The sequence below is a fragment of the Bombina bombina genome, chromosome 1 (assembly GCF_027579735.1).
Source record: "Bombina bombina isolate aBomBom1 chromosome 1, aBomBom1.pri, whole genome shotgun sequence".
Lineage (NCBI taxonomy): Eukaryota > Metazoa > Chordata > Amphibia > Anura > Bombinatoridae > Bombina > Bombina bombina.
The window spans coordinates 452,658,928-452,676,311 of NC_069499.1; the positions used below are offsets into that span (position 1 = coordinate 452,658,928).

A 17,384-nucleotide genomic window follows, 5' to 3' on the forward strand; every position below is an offset into this window, starting at 1 on the left:
TTTTTCTTGAAGGATGCAGACTTCTTCCTGTACCATTGCTTGAAGAAGGTGTCTTCCAGAAACTGGCAGTAGGACTGGGAGTTGAGCTTGACTCCATCCTCAACCCGAAAAGGCCCCACAAGCTCATCTTTGATGATACCAGCCCAAACCAGTACTCCACCTCCACCTTGCTGGCGTCTGAGTCGGACCGGAGTTCTCTGCCCTTTACCAATCCAGCCACGGGCCCATCCATCTGGCCCATCAAAACTCACTCTCATTTCATCAGTCCATAAAACCTTAGAAAAATCAGTCTTGAGCTATTTCTTGGCCCAGTCTTGACGTTTCAGCTTGTGTGTCTTGTTCAGTGGTGGTCGTCTTTCAGCCTTTCTTACCTTGGCCATGTCTCTGAGTATTGCACACCTTGTGCTTTTGGGCACTCCAGTGATGTTGCAGCTCTGAAATATGGCCAAACTGGTGGCAAGTGGCATCTTGGCAGCTGCACGCTTGACTTTTCTTTGGCAGTTATTTTGCGCCTTGGTTTTTCCACACGCTTCTTGCGACCCTGTTGACTATTTTGAATGAAACGCTTGATTGTTCGATGATCACGCTTCAGAAGCTTTGCAATTTTAAGAGTGCTGCATCCCTCTGCAAGATATCTCACTATTTTTTACTTTTCTGAGCCTGTCAAGTCCTTCTTTTGACCCATTTTGCCAAAGGAAAGGAAGTTGCCTAATAATTATGCACACCTGATATAGGTTGTTGATGTCATTAGACCACACCCCTTCTCATTACAGAGATGCACATCACCTAATATGCTTAATTGGTAGTAGGCTTTCGAGCCTATACAGCTTGGAGTAAGACAACATGCATAAAGAGGATGATGTGGTCAAAATACTCATTTGCCTAATAATTCTGCACTCCCTGTAGACTGGATTTTAGAGTCCAACGTAGTCTCTTCTTTTGATATCGAAAGCTTTTATTATAAACCGTTTATGTTAAAGACAATTTTACACTGCCCCCTAAAACACTTCCGACAAATATTAATAATCTTATCACTATCAAAAATATAGTATGGACCTGGAGGAAATGTTGTTCCCTGTTGGGGATAGATCCAAGTTTTTCTAAATTCCTTCCCATTGGCGGGAACCGACAGTTTTTACCAGGAATTAATAACAAGGCCTTTAAAACTTGGAGGGATAAAAAGATTAGACCTTTTTTTGCCTATTTACAATTACATCACTATGTGGATGCATTGGACTGTATTTTTCCCATATCTCCTGCTTGGTCTGAGATTGAATTATGTTGCTCAAAATTTAAGTTGGGCGATGCCTCTATTTCTTTAATTTATGATATCATGATGTCTAAACAGGGTGCTCTTGCTATTGGGAAAATTATCAATAAATGGATTTACATTTTCCCAGATTTGGATGAAAATAAAATTAGTTCTAGTTTTTCAGCCCTTAATCAATGTATCGTTTCCACTTCATGGAAGGAGTCTCATATGAAGATATTTAATCATTTTTATATTTCCCCTTATAGATTACATAAAATGTTTCCTTCTACAAACCCAAAATGCCTGCGTTGTAGTCTACCAAGCGCTGATTTTTGTCATATGGTCTGGTATTGCCCAAAGATTTATCAATTATGGCAAAAAATATGGTTTTGGGTCTCCAATCTTTACAATTTGCCGATTCCATTTTCACTAGAGAGTATTTTTTTTTTATTTAATCAATCTGAGAATCTTGGTTTATACCGAAATGTTGTTAATACGATTATTTTATTAATAAGACATCTGATATTTAAAAATTGGAAAGCACATTCTATGCCAAAATTTTCAGTGGTGCGCAAGGAAATTCAGCTACAGATTATTTTTGAATCTTTTCAGTTACAAACAGTCTCCGATAAAAAAAATTAAATTATTTCTGAATGGCTGGCTTCCAATAATTAAGTCTTATTCAAGCAATGTTCAAAAACAGATTTTCTTCCCCTTTTTGAACTCGAACGTCTTTATGGAATTAGTTCTGCTCAACTTTTTTCTTGCTGATTGGATATCTCTCTACAGAGAAGTGTAAGATACATGTGATGGTGGGGTGAGTGGAGGGATGGTGGGTTAATCCCCCCCCCCTTTTTTTTTTTTCCTTCTCTCCCTTCTTTTTTTTAATTATGTGTGTGTGTTATGTTATTGTATTGTAATTAAAACACTCAACAGCGTTACTTTGATCAAAGAGGATATAATATAAACACATAATAAATGCAAGTGTCGAAGCTTTTCATTTTTCTATATGTTTCTCCAAAGAGTTGTATTTGGTGATTGTGTTTGTTTCTCCTCTTTTAGTTAAAGAAGGATTAGATTCAGTGCTCTGGCTCTCTCTTTATTTATGATTTGTTAATTTATTATGATTTGTTTAGAGTCTTTGGCACCCTGTGAGGTGATTTTTTTATTGCTTAAATGTGTATATCTGAAATTGTATTCGCTGCTGATTTATAAATAAAATATAAAAAAAAAAAATAAAAAAAAAAAGATTACAAGTAGCGCTCCTGCTTGAGCTTAAACTTCGCTAAAACTTAGTAATCTTTTTTCGCGTGTTGGGTAGAGCGCATATTACAATTTGAAATTAAAAAGTTTGCACGTGCTAACTTGGGGACTTCTGATATTGCGACCACGGTAACTCATTCACCACATAGACTACAATGGAGAGCACAGAAGAAGAAAAAAACGATCTAACCTGACAGGAGTAAACATTTGACATTCCAATATTCTTCACATACAGGTCAATGATATTTTTATTGTAAATACATATTTCTATATATAGCTATATATTCCTATACGTGTATATATAAATATATATTTTACATTAACATAATCACACACACACACATTTATATATATTTATATAATAAAAAAATATGTGAAGAACATCAAAATGTAAACTATGCGTAACACGCTGATGTTTCGCAATTTAGGTCTTACATGCTGAGGGTACATTTTGATCAAATTTGTCTCGCCTTGCCATAAATAATAAACTACTATTTTATAAAGAACTAAAATCAATTATATTCATGTTCCAAAGCAATAGTGCAATAATAAAATGCTTTAACACATTAAAGCATTCTCTTTTGCACTTGTATATCCCTTTAACAAACACCATAAAATTATTCTGAGTGTTCAACAAGCTCTATAACCCCACCAATAGTTTACTAATGCATTTTTTTCTACAAAGGTATTTAAAAAAAAAAACCAGCATAAAACTTACAAAGTGCTCTACTCTGATAATGTATATTTGATATGTGCATACATTTTCTTGAAACAAAACAAAAAAAAACCTGTAATACACAGTCGGTATCAATTGAGTTGTTAGATTATAAAAGGAAAGATACTTTTTGCTTCAGAGAAATGAGAAAATGACTCGCACGCCTCTGGTAAACTGTGAATTCACTGGTTCTTTGCCCAGTAGTATAACTGCTTTGTTCCATGCGCTGCCTGGCATGTGCTACCTGAGGCAGGAAGACATAGGTAGAGTGATCTGGCTCCCCGCCCAGTGCTGCTGGCTTTACATAGCATGAGCCCCTCCCTGTGACTGTGTACAGTGCAGTTCTTCTATCAGTTTGCTGTGGGCTTGTGCTCTACTGAAGGCACCTGCTCTGAAAGCCCGGAAGCTTGGGAGAGACATAACTAAAAAGAAAAAAGTGGGCTGGGCAGGGAAGCCCTGAAGAAGAAAAGAACTGAGCCCTTGGGCTTCAGACAAGACTTGGATAACAGGGAGGGGCCCTGCTTAGCTCAGCACTTGGTATAAAACCCTCAACTCTCCAGAGAACAACGGTACCATTCAGCACACAAGAGTGGGACGGCAGCAAGGAAAAGGGCAAAGGGAGGGGGCAGAAATAAAGAGAAAAAGCAAGAGGGAGGGAAAATACAAGCGGACGATCGTGAGAAGTACCAAAGGATTTTTGCCACCTTCAAGGAGAGGATAATTTGCGCGTGCACACATGGCGGCTTCTGCACACGTTACTCCAATGTACCTGTTGTTATTCACTTGCATGTCCTGTTGCACATTGCTAGTTGCTTTTAATTTGGATACGGACAATGTGATCTCAAAATCAGGAGATCCTGGGAGCTTATTTGGTTTCTCTATGGCCATGCACAGGCAGCTTCATCCAGAGGAGAAACGACTGTAAGTTCACAAAACCTACCTACTGTTGCGTTCTTTGTATTCTGCACATTTGTCATATTAACGTGGTGTGTATGCATGGTGAAGAATACGATTTTACTTGGGTTTTGGGGTTTCCAAATTGCTTTCCTCAACTTAACTTTAACGAAACATGAGTTATTGTAACAGGTTCATTCCTGGAATTTAAATTGCATTATATGTCACTGTGCATTTGTGTTTATGTATTTTAAATACATATCTGTAACCGTGGAGTTATCTATCATCTATCTGTCTATCATCCTCTACCCATAAATCATATCTCAGATCGTTGTTTCTGAAGGACTTTGCAACTGGGAAAATGCTGTTTGGTCCTGTATTGTAAATAATTAATCTGGTGAATTATAAAGTTTTGTCCTTTTAACCTCTTCACCACATTTAATGTATCAACAGCAGATCACTTTCCTTTTTGCTTTGCATTTAGTGTGGCTAGTCTGAGATTCACTCTCCCCCCCCCCCCTCACCTACTATTTGCATTGTCCCCTGCCTGCTTGCTGTGCTTTTTCACACCCATGTGACTCTTCTGCTTATTGGTAAACCTCAATCAACTAAAAGTGTATTGCTGATAAGGAGATCTGAAGAGGAAGCCACAAAATATTTGTGTCTGGTACTCAGCTGTGTAAGGAAGTGACATATAGACATTGTTTCCTAGTGTGCGTTTTTCTGTTTAAAACAAACATTGATCTAGCAAGCAAACTACAATATAGCAATAGCATGTGCACACCAACCGAATTCACTGTTCACATTCCCTGAAAGGAATTCATGCCCTGGGAATCTGTAATTAAATTTCACTCTATGCTATGTTTGCTACCCACACACATCAGTAAGGTGCAGAAAATGATATAACTGTGAGCATTTGACACATTTTTAACTCAAATGTGAGATATGTATCAGAGTTTTTAATTTCAGTAGCACTTAAAAGAAAAAGAAATAACTATAATCCTCAAAAATAATATTGACCAGGCCTCTCCTTGTTGAGTCTTGCAGCACTAAATATCTTTCCCTAGAGACTGTCTTTTTTACAATAGGTAAAATGTAAATGTTGGCTTAATCCAATAAGGCATTCAGTTACATCTTTTTAGACTCTTTTCCACTTGCATAATATATATCTACTTTATTAATCAGAATTCTAAAAAATCAACTACAGTAATAAGAAATGCTAATATTCTAATTTCCAATGTAAAAAGCAGTTGCACAAGCGAATGCCAGTGCTTCTACAATGAATTCCTCCCAAATGACATCTTAATGGCTAGCTATGTGCCTGCAAAATGTATACCTACTTGTAACAAATGAATTCAGTGTTACATCTTTTTTAGTAACAGCAAACAAATAAGGTTACAGTGATTTTTTTTTAACAATTAAGTTTGATAACAATAAAATAATGTGAATGTGAGATTATTATGCTCATTGTGAATCATCTTGGTTTAGATCTGCTTCTTTTAATTGTGACTGGTAACTAAAATAAGGGTTTATTCCCTTTTTGATTCATGAAATGACCTTTCTAGCTCATTAGAAAGACATCTTAGTCTTGTCTGTAGGCTTGTGTAATGTCTGTAGGCTTGTGTAATGTCTGTAGTCCTGTGTAATGTCTGTAGGCATATATTAACATGAAGGGGAAGGATTAACTCAGCTGATAAAGTACGCTTTTCTATTGTTAGTTTTTTTCCCTAGTCAAAGGGTAAATTTGTTTCCAGTTAAAAAGCTTATCATATCCTTGACATTTTTACTTCAACAACTTTTATTTTAGCAATCTGGACAATGACATTTTTTAATGACAGATTTATTTTTTTCACATTTATGTCAAAAGGTGTGATTTTTTTTTTGTTAACATTAAATGTTACATTGTGACTTTAGTGAAGCTAAAATACAATGTTTGAAACAACAACAAAAAAAAAAAAACTTTTTAGCTGGGATAGAATGTATTCCAAGTTTGTTGAGCACATTAATATAAACTAACTGAAGAAAATCAGATTTATATTAAGTTTTCTAATTAATATTATTGGCTTTTATCTTTAAAACAGCACCAAATTCTTATTTGCGCTTATCTAGCCCCTTTACTTAGACTAAGTAAGATGTAGACTGACCTCTCCCCTGCCACTATATCCAAATCTAGAATTCTTTGTCCTTGTTTTGTTCTGTACAATGCAGTCTAAGTGACAGCAATTCCTATCAGTGTGTACATAAAGCTATTTGGTAGCAAAAGAATTCCAGGACAACAGAAAGGGTCAGTGCTCAGAATGACTTGGCCTGGGATTATAGCAGGCAGCCTTTTGTTATTCAGCTGGCTCAGTTTGCAATGAAAAAAGAAATTGCTTATTGGCCTGGAAAGTTTTTATCCCTTTGTAAATTCCATAACATTATAACTATAGTACACACATGGTTGAAGTCACTGGCAATGCAAAGTCTGTTGCCTTTAAATGAAAAAAATAAAAACTACACTATTACTTCTGGCTAGTTAATTAGACATTTTAACACACATTATTTAATAATTATAAATAATCCAGTGTCCAATTCATCGCGTTGTGGCGGAATAATAGTGTTCCTTCCGATGTAAACACTATTTGTAAAAATTAAATCATGCAATTGTCGATGTGATCGCATGATTTCAAGCCTCGATTCAAATTATGGGGGACTGCCGACGCTGCTGGGCATGTCCCCCAGGCCGATCCTTGCATACGTCAAAGGGGAAAGCTACAGGACGCCGTATATGGTAGGCCGTTCCATGTCGTCCTTACGGCGTTAAAGCCTAGCGCTGTTAGGACGGCATGAAACGTTCTAATGACGTAGATTAATCTTATTTAAACATTGTAGCTATACCAAGTTGCCCATTTAAAATCAAGCAAACCCAACAATTTAAAGGGATATGAAACGCCACATTTTTCTTTCATGATTCAGATAGCGCATGTGATTTAAACAACTTCTATTATTACTTTTTCTTTGTTCTCTTAGTAACTTTAGTTGAAACGCAGGGAGGTATGCTTAGGAGCTGGTCCATTTCTGGAGCACTATATAACAAAAGTTTTGCAAGAATGTTATCCATTTGCAATTGCAGGAAATAGTGCTGCTATCTCGTTCTCTTGATGTCTACTTAGGTATCTCTTCAACACAGAATATCATGCGAACAAAGCAAATTTGATAATAGACTTAAATTGGAAACTTTTTTTGAAATGATGTGCTCTGTCTGAATCAGAAAATACATTTTTTGGACGATGCACTAAATGTTGCAGGAAGTTATGCAAAATCAAGTGAGAATACAAACGCGCTTGAATTCTTCACCACCTACTTGCTGGTGGGCACCATTGTACGCAATGGAGGAAACAGAGCCAGATAGCAGTGCAGAAATAAGGTACTTTTCTATGTATAATGCATCATTTTATTTTTGGTTATAGGGCTATAAGACTAATGTACTAATGCACATCCTAGACAATTAGGTTTCCAAATAATTTACTTTCTGCCACCTGTGGTTTAGTTGCACCTATGTTCTTTTGCAGTTCACCTGTCTGTAACACAGATAAGTGCCCATTAATATACTCCAATAAAATTAAAATAGTGTGAACAAAGAATGGTTTATAAGCAATATAGCTAATTTTACCAATAAGTATCATTAAAGTGATTGTAAAGTCAAATGGTTTGAAGCCCAGTATTTAAAAATACTCTTAAAAACATGGGCACTTTAAGTCATTCAAATTTACAATTGCACTTCTTTTTTAAAATACTTACATATTTTGTTACTGTAAACACACCAACCATCCAGCTTCCTCCAGTCGTTGTGTGCCCCCTTTGGCATCCAGCTCATGAGGCACACAACGATTGTAGGAAGCCGGATCGTTATCGATATGCTAAATACTGAAGGAGATGCTGGCGGAGGATCGGCAGTAGGTTAACTGTAAACCAAAAGGTAAGTATTTTAAAAAAAGAAGTATAATTGTAAAGTTTAATGACTTAAAGTGCCCATGTTTTTAAGAGTATTTTTAAATACTGGGCTTTAAATCATTAAAATTTGCAGTCACTTTAAGAGGGTTTGTGCTTCTAGACCAGTGGTTCTCAAACAAAGTGACCTCAAGGCCCAATAAATTTTAGCTAGACATGTCCAGGGCCCGGCAGTTTAAAAAAAATTATATATATATATATATATATATATATATATATATATATATATATATATATATATATATATATATATAGTGAGCAGCAGGGGCAGGCTGATCAGCCAGGCAAATAGGACCTGGGCCGAGGGACCAGCATGTAGGGGGGCCCACAAATGGCATCTCCACAGATCCTGGTGCATTCCTTAAGCTGGAGTTTTCAGTTGCCCTATGAGTAACTAAGCAAAAAAAGTTTGGGTTTAGTGGGGGCCCTGGCGGGGGTCTGTCGCTGTGAGGGCCATGGAGTGTGGGGTCTGGCCCTGGAGGTTGGGTGCCCTTTCTCTGGACCTTAATGTTGGGGTCCTGGCTCTGGAGGTTGAGGGGCCTGTTGGGGGCAGGGCAGGGAGGCTACCATGTTCATTTGCATACAATTGAATACATTTTGGTCAGTGTGAGACAGTTTTCCTGGGGCCTTGATTGGTATCAGTCTGCCCCTGGTGTGTAGTGGGGTAAGAGTGTGCAGTGGGAGCATGACAGGTCGGGGCCCACCAGCAGGGCTATCACGGCCTGGTACTGGGCCACGACCCGGCTGTTGAGAAACCAGGTTCTAGACTATGGATGTTCAATATTTATAAATGGAGTGCTAACAGTTATGCACAATCGATAAGGAGTTTATCGCGGTTGTTTGAGCTCATTAGATTTTTTGCTCGTATTACATGTTGAAAGTAAACACGATCGCTTGAGTGCAATTGAAGTTAATGTACGTTCTGGTTAACTGTTTTGCGAAACAAGTGTTACAAAATGCATCAAAAATACATTAAAAAGTACTCTTACACTCATAACACCAACTTATAAAAATTATTTTAAAACATGTATTGCACAAAAAGTTATACATTCATACATACACCTCTAAATATGTATGTATATGTGTGTACATGTGTATTTGTATGTGTAGATATGTATTTACAGACATATATACACATATAAACACAAATACATATATATATATATATATATATATATATATATATATATATACATTGGAACTTTTGCAGTTAAGTAGATGCAAACCTTAAAAATCATATTTGTGCAATATTCTTATTTAATAAAGTCTTATAGTGTGTATTTGCTGTAAATATTTCACATTTTAAGGTTCTGCATATAGCAGAATATGTTCTATGTATTTATAAATAGATATTCCTATGTATATCTGTATATATTTACGATACCTATATTTAATCACGTGTATGTATATGTGTAAATATATATATATATATATATATATATATATATATATATATATATATATGTATAGATAAGTATTGTACCAAAATACCATCAAATATATGTAGAAATATGTATTTATGAACAAATTCTGCTATGTGAAGAACATTGGAATGTGAAATATTCATATTTTAATGTCCGGTTAAAGCACTTGAGAATATGTGATTGGGTTTGTGTGCAAGTAGGGTGTTAGGGTTTTTTTCAGCTTTTTTTTTGCTTCGTTAACTTCTATGGGGGAATAGGTTATTGTGCGTGCAATATTGTAAGGCTTTTTAAACAAGTTGGGTTAGTGCGCTAGAGATAACTTTTTACTTTCAACTTGTAATAAGAGTGCAAAAAGCTTACTTCTATCTCAGTTAACGCTTGTGCGGGACAGTAAATTATCAGTCCACTTGTAATCTGGCTTTAAATTGCAAAGATGGCAAAGTTTATAACAATCTCATAAAAATTGGCCTTAGGAATAGGATTTATGAACCTTGCTTATCCCCATATTTTTTTCTGGTGTCACACAGCTAATGCCTTCACACACTGCAGCCACTGTCTTTGAGCTTTTTAATCTGCGCAGTATGATTCTCATCATCATTAATTCATTCTCCTTGTGTGTGGTAGTCAAGATCTTAATTCACTTGCTACAAGTGTTTATGGCACTAAAGGGATAAAAAATATTAATTTTATGTTTGTGTGTGTTTGCATATTTTAAACACATTTGTAAGAGTGTGGTTTATAAATCATTTTTATTTAAACACAGACTAAACAGTTGCATATAACGCTTTGCTCAAAATAGGGAGAAGCAGAGGAGGAATATTAGATAGGAGGAAGTTGAGGGTCAGATAAAATGCATTATAGGGTATTGTGGTTGCCAGGTCGTACACTTTTCCTATAAAAATTCTTAAGTAATTTTGAGATATATTCAGATTTATTCTTAATTGTACACATCCACCCCTGTCCGCCCGTGCTCTCCTCTGGTGGGCAGCAATCCACTGGAGCGCTCATGTGCAACTGCACTCCTGCCCGTGCACAGCCAATCACCTGCGGTCAAGAGCTGTCAATCTCCCCGGGCTGGACGAGACCGGGGAGATTGAAATTCTCCACTTAAGAGGTGAAGAACAGGGTAGGGAAGCAGCAGTCTGATGATAATTTTAATTTGTTCACAAGTATTTTCTTAGTGTTTAATTTTATATTCTTAAATGGCTTCTTGTTTCTTGTCCAGGGGCTGTCAGAGGAATGACATGAACAGAAGTGTTGGTTCCAGTGTAAATCTAATAAAGATGGCACTGCAAACTACGCTACAAACCACAATAAACAAACCATTATAAAGACAATGACACACTCACGTGTGTGTGTGTGTATATATATATATATATATATATATATATATATATATATATATATATATATATATATGTGTGTAATCTAAGGCTAAGGGAATAAGCGCACAAAGAATCTCCTCATAGTGTAATATGTTTAATACAAAATCAGCATAAAACAAACAGTCCCCCTTCAGGGTGGGTACTCACAAGATAAAACCTCAATCAATATGAGGTAAGATAAAAGCGTAGAGCACCCCAGATGAGTGATAAATCATCCATTGCGTATATCCTATGGTCCGTTGTTTGGTCTCCGTATAAAGTAAAATTATAACTATACAATCACACTGCAGTGCAATTTGTTTCGCTAGCAACAGTTCACCAGCGATGGATATAGATAAAATGCCAAATAGCTACAAAAAATGGCAACAAACAGTTACTTTGTAACCAAATGATAGACACACATGCAGCCTCTTGCAACGTGGCGAAAGGTGGGCGTGGCCTAACACGTTTCGTCAGAGGCAGATACTTCAGTGAAACGCGTTAGGCCACGTCATTTTATCTATATCCATCGCTGGTGAACTGTTGCTAGCGAAACAAATTGCATTGCAGTGTGATTTTATAATTATAATTTTACTTTATACGGAGACCAAACAACGGACCATAGGATATACGCAGTGGATGATTTATCACTCATCTGGGGTGCTCTACGCTTTTATCTTACCTCATATCGATTGAGGTTCTATCTTGTGAGTACCCACCCTGAAGGGGGACTGTTTGTTTTATGCTGATCTTGTATTAAACATATTAAACTATGAGAAGATTCTTTGTGCGCTTATTCCCTTAGATAACACATTTACTACTTCGTACTCCAATTCTGGTACTGGAGGACTACTTGTAAACTGCAGCTTCTCCACATATTCGATTGGAATTAACAAGTTGAAGAAGGGACCTAAAAGGATTCAAAGAATTTTCTTTCACATATAAGACTTTATTGTTATATGTGCTAAATTGTGTGTAATTTACCAAAATAATTTTTGTGTGTGTGATATTCACTCAAAATTTTTTTTTTTTTTTTGACAATTTCTTTTCTGTGTATTATATATAGTGTGCGTAGTTTTTTTCTGTGTTATACACAGATTTGTTTGTGTGTGTATATATTATATATATATATATATATATATATTATGTTATATAATATACATATATATATATATATATATATATATATATATATATATATATATATATATATATATATATATATATATATATACGTTGATTGCAGTAGCCATGTTAGTCCAGAGATTTAGATATCAAAATAACAAGAGTATTGCATTGAGCAATGATACTTTTTTTATTGGACTAACTATACATTTATAAGTTGACAAGCTTTCGGAAGAGTTCCTTCCTTTATCAAGTCTGAAGCAATACTGACCAATACAATGGAATTTACAGATTATATCTTAAAACACAGAATAGCTAAGAAGACAGAAAGTGCAGGGAGAGGAGGAGGTGTCGTAAAAATCATGAGGGGGGCTTAGGTAACAGACAGACAGTGTCCAGTGTAGGAGAACAGACAGGGGAAATATATAGCTATACATAGAGCATATACTGACATAAAGTTATATATCAACATTGAATCAATATCTATAAAGATGTGAAATTGTATATACAGGGGGAATACAAAAGTTAAAAAAGACAAAAGTGTGGACATAGGCTTACCTATTTAGTCCAGAATTAAACAGGTTGAAGTGCATTATCATTTTCATTTCAAAGGTTTTTCTTTCCATGGTGTTTTTGAAGTTGCCTCTGAGAATTTTGATTTTGAGGTTTTGGATGGAGTGGTCAGGTTGGGTGAAATGGTGACCAACAGGGGTGCAGTATTTTGTTTCACAGTGGTTTTTGATTGAGTGTCTGTGTAAGTTCATTCGAAGGTGCAGTTTTTGGCTTGTTTCTCCAATATAGCATCCCATTTCACATGCAGTGCAATGTATCATGTATACCACATTTGCAGATATACATGAATATGCCCCTTTAATGTTATAAGATTTATTATTGTGGTTTGCTGTGCTGCTTTCACAAACGTGTTGACACAGTTTGCAGAGTGCTTTATAGCAGCACTTGGTTCCATTCTGAGTGTTCTTTTTCTCAAGGGGTAGCTTCCTATGTACTAGTTTCTGCTTTAGGTTAGGTGGTTGTCTGTATGCCAGGATTGGGGGTTTTGGAAAGATTTTTTTGAGTGTGGGATCCTCTAAGAGTAGTGGCTGTAAGTCTTTTATGATTTTTCGTATCCCTTCCACAGCAGGGTTGTATTTGACTACTAGTGGGATACGTGATATGTTTTTCTTCTCCCTGTATTGTAGTAAGTGTTCACGTGGAGTATTGAGGGCAGAGTTTATTTTTTTATTTATAATCCTTGTTTTGTAACCTTTTTCTCTGAATGATTGGGACAGTGTGATGAGGTGTTTGTCACGGTCCTTGGTATCTGAGCAAATTCTGTGGTATCTTGTAGCCTGACTGTTTATTATGGATTTTTTTAATGTGATTGGGGTGGGAGCTGTGGAGGTAGCTGCATCTATCTGTTGGTTTCCTGTATACAGATGAGTGCAGTTTGCCATTTGTGATGGATATTGTTGTATCCAGGAAGCTGACACAGTCTCTAGAAAAGTTCATTTTAAGCTTGATTGATGCATGAAATAGATTAAATGATTTATGAAAATGTTCAAGGTTTTTTTCTCCTTCTGTCCATATGATGAAAATATCATCAATGTAGCGAAAGTATTTGAAGGGTTTGTGAGGGTGAGTAGCTAGGAATCTCTGCTCTAAGTCAGCCATAAAGAGGTTTGCGTACTGTGGTGCCATTTTGGTGCCCATGGCTGTTCCCATGGTTTGTAAGTAGATGGAGTGGTTGAAGATGAAATAATTGTGAGTAAGTATAAATTCTGTAAGTTTACTGACTGTAGAAGCACTATATGTCTGGTTAGGGCTGTCGGAGGAAAGAAAGTTTAAGCAGGCATCAATACCATCTTTATGTGGAATATTGCTGTACAGGTATTCCACATCCATTGTCACAAGTATAGTATCCTCTGGCAATTCTGTTATCTGGCTGATTTTGTTAAGAAAATCAGTGGTGTCTTTTATAAAGCTAGTGGTGTTAATAACTAAGGGCTTAAGAATATTCTCCACTAGGCCCGATAGTTGCTCAGTCAGAGTGTCCATGTCTGTTATTATTGGTCTTCCTGGGTTCCCTGGTTTGTGGATTTTTGGGAGCATGTAGAATGTCCCTATGCTAGGGTTAGAGGGCACCAGTTTGTCCAGTTTATGTTGTTTATGTTTAGGGAATGTTTTAATTATTTTTCGAAGTTGCAAAGTGTATTCCTGGGTGGGGTCCTTTTCCAGTTTTTTGTAATAAGTTTGATCTTATAATTGTCTATTTCCCTCTGTGATGTAGTCCTGTGTATTCATGATCACCACTGCTCCTCCCTTGTCCGCAGGCTTAATGGTAATATTTTCATTATTTCTTAAGTTTTTTATAGCGTTTTTTTCTAAGTGTGAGAGGTTATACATTATTTTTTTCTGCTGTGTGTTGAGCAGAGATGCAGTTCTCAACCGGAAGCTTTCAATATAGCTGTCCAATTTTGTGTTGCGTCCTGCTGCAGGTGTGAAGATTGTGTTCTTTTTCTTTTCATTGTAGTCCTCCCTAGTGCTGGTATTTTCTTTGTCATAGAAGAATTCTTTTAGCCACAATCTCCTGAAGAATTCCTCTAAGTCTGAGTACAGTTGGATTTTGTCTAGATTTGTACTTGGACAGAATGATAATCCTTTACACAGTACTGATATATCTGGCCCTGACAGGTGGTAGTTTGAAAGGTTCACAATCCCTGAGTTTTCTGTGTGGTTTTCTTGGTTGGTGACAGTTTGAGTTTTAAATGAGGTGCTGTTATTGTCTGTTGACGTTTGGTCATTTGTTGTTGTAGTTGATCTGTCACCTGGAGCTCTGTTTTCTTGCATTTGGTGTTTTATTCTGTTTTGTGACAGGCATGCAAGTTTCTTCTTTTTCTTCTTGATAAAATTTTGTTGTTGTGTTTTGTGGAAGTGTTGCATTTCTTTTTTAATTTCTTCATTAAATTTCTTGTAGTTTTTGTAGTAGGAGCTGCTTTTGGTCTTTTATTATTTGCTTTTTGCTGTATAGTTGATGAATTAGGTTATTTCTCAGTTTCTCACTGGTACGTCTGCAAAGTTTTTCAGCATACTCACAGTTATGAGTGGTTGCAAGTGGATTCTTAATTTTCAGTCCATTTGGAATGAGATTCATTTTTTTGCAGGATGATAGGAAGTATATATCACTGTTGATCTGTGTTTCTTTTGTGATCAGTTTCATGATTTGCTTCTTATTATGGCTATATTCAGTATCTTCCATAGTCATGTTGATTGCAGTATTATAAATAAAAAAATAAACTCTGCCCTCAATACTCCACGTGAACACTTACTACAATACAGGGAGAAGAAAAACATATCACGTATCCAACTAGTAGTCAAATACAACCCTGCTGTGGAAGGGATACGAAAAATCATAAAAGACTTACAGCCACTACTCTTAGAGGATCCCACACTCAAAAAAATCTTTCCAAAGCCCCCAATCCTGGCATACAGACAACCACCTAACCTAAAGCAGAAACTAGTACATAGGAAGCTACCCCTTGAGAAAAAGAACATTCAGAATGGAACCAAGTGCTGCTATAAAGCACTCTGCAAACTGTGTCAACACGTTTGTGAAAGCAGCACAGCAAACCACAATAATAAATCTTATAACATTAAAGGGGCATATTCATGTATATCTGCAAATGTGGTATACATGATACATTGCACTGCATGTGAAATGGGATGCTATATTGGAGAAACAAGCCAAAAACTGCACCTTCGAATGAACTTACACAGACACTCAATCAAAAACCACTGTGAAACAAAATACTGCACCCCTGTTGGTCACCATTTCACCCAACCTGACCACTCCATCCAAAACCTCAAAATCAAAATTCTCAGAGGCAACTTCAAAAACACCATGGAAAGAAAAACCTTTGAAATGAAAATGATAATGCACTTCAACCTGTTTAATTCTGGACTAAATGTGGACTCTGGATTCTTAACACATTATCAAATTTTTTTGTAATATACTTTCATTTAGTCAATTACATTGTATATTCCACATTCTTTATACATAGGTACACAGGTAAGCCTATGTCCACACTTTTGTCTTTTTTAACTTTTGTATTCCCCCTGTATATACAATTTCACATCTTTATAGATATTGATTCAATGTTGATATATAACTTTATGTCAGTATATGCTCTATGTATAGCTATATATTTCCCCTGTCTGTTCTCCTACACTGGACACTGTCTGCCTGTTACCTAAGCCCCCCTCATGATTTTTACGACACCTCCTCCTCTCCCTGCACTGTCTTCTTAGCTATTCTGTGTTTTAAGATATAATCTGTAAATTCCATTGTATTGGTCAGTATTGCTTCAGACTTGATAAAGGAAGGAACTCTTCCGAAAGCTTGTCAACTTATAAATGTATAGTTAGTCCAATAAAAAAAGTATCATTGCTCAATGCAATACTCTTGTTATTTTGATATATATATATATATATATATATATATATATATATATATATATATATATATATATAAATTACGGTTAAAGTAAGAAATCCGAGTAATCCTAGGATTACCCAGGTAAAACGGACATTACCCAAGCAGCTGTGAGTGAAGCCCGATGTACCGTAATTCCCTCATCTATATTATTTCTTTTGCATCCGCATGGGGATTAAAGGAAGGCACCTGGCCGATCCTCTGGCATACACCCCAAGTGAACCTTGGGGAATGAGGTTTACAAGGGTGGCTTCTCTCCCCTTGAACCCCCCCCCGGACGGAGGCAAAAAAGATAGTGAAGATGGGTGAATTACAGTGCATGCTATATATGTTTGATGCGGTGACTCCGCATTCTGAGGGGATTTATGACCTTGCACCAGGCTTTACCCACAGCCACTTGGGTAATGTTTGTTTTACCCGGGTAATCCTCGGATTACCCAATACCTGACTTTACCTGCAATATATATATATATATATACACAGTCCTGAATAAGTCTTTGTCCTGAATAAGTGAAAGCTGTATTCCAGTAAAGCATAGGCAGTTGTCCTTATCAATCAATAAGAATTAGTAGGAAGTACATTGACATTTTTTAAATTCAGCATGTGTAAATGCTGCTGTTTTATGCGTGTAACAGAAAGTACATTGTCTTTTTAAAGGGATAGTCTAGTCAAAATTAAACTTTCATTATTCAGATAGATCATGCAATTTTAAAGGGACAGTCTACACTAAAATTATTATCGTTTAAAAAGGTAGATAGCGGCTTTACTACCCATTCCCCAGCTTTGCACAACCAGCATTGATATATTAATATACTTTATAACATTTAAGCCTCTAAATTTCTGTCTGTTTCTAAGCCACTACAGACAG

The 17,384-nt window shown here is 36.2% G+C and overlaps 1 protein-coding gene across 2 annotated transcripts in view; it reads left to right on the forward strand.

Moving 5' to 3' along the window:
• Window positions 1-3,676: 3,676 nt before the first annotated feature.
• ITGA6 (integrin subunit alpha 6) overlaps window positions 3,677-17,384 on the forward strand; it is a 115,848-nt gene continuing 102,140 nt past the window's right edge. Inside the window, exon 1 of one of the 2 annotated variants that reach the window (XM_053698442.1) lies at window positions 3,677-4,151. In XM_053698442.1, the coding sequence (XP_053554417.1) occupies window positions 3,967-4,151 (185 nt within the window). In that variant the 5' untranslated portion in view covers window positions 3,677-3,966. The remainder of the gene's footprint in view (window positions 4,152-17,384) is intronic. The other variant, XM_053698441.1, reaches the window with a different exon arrangement.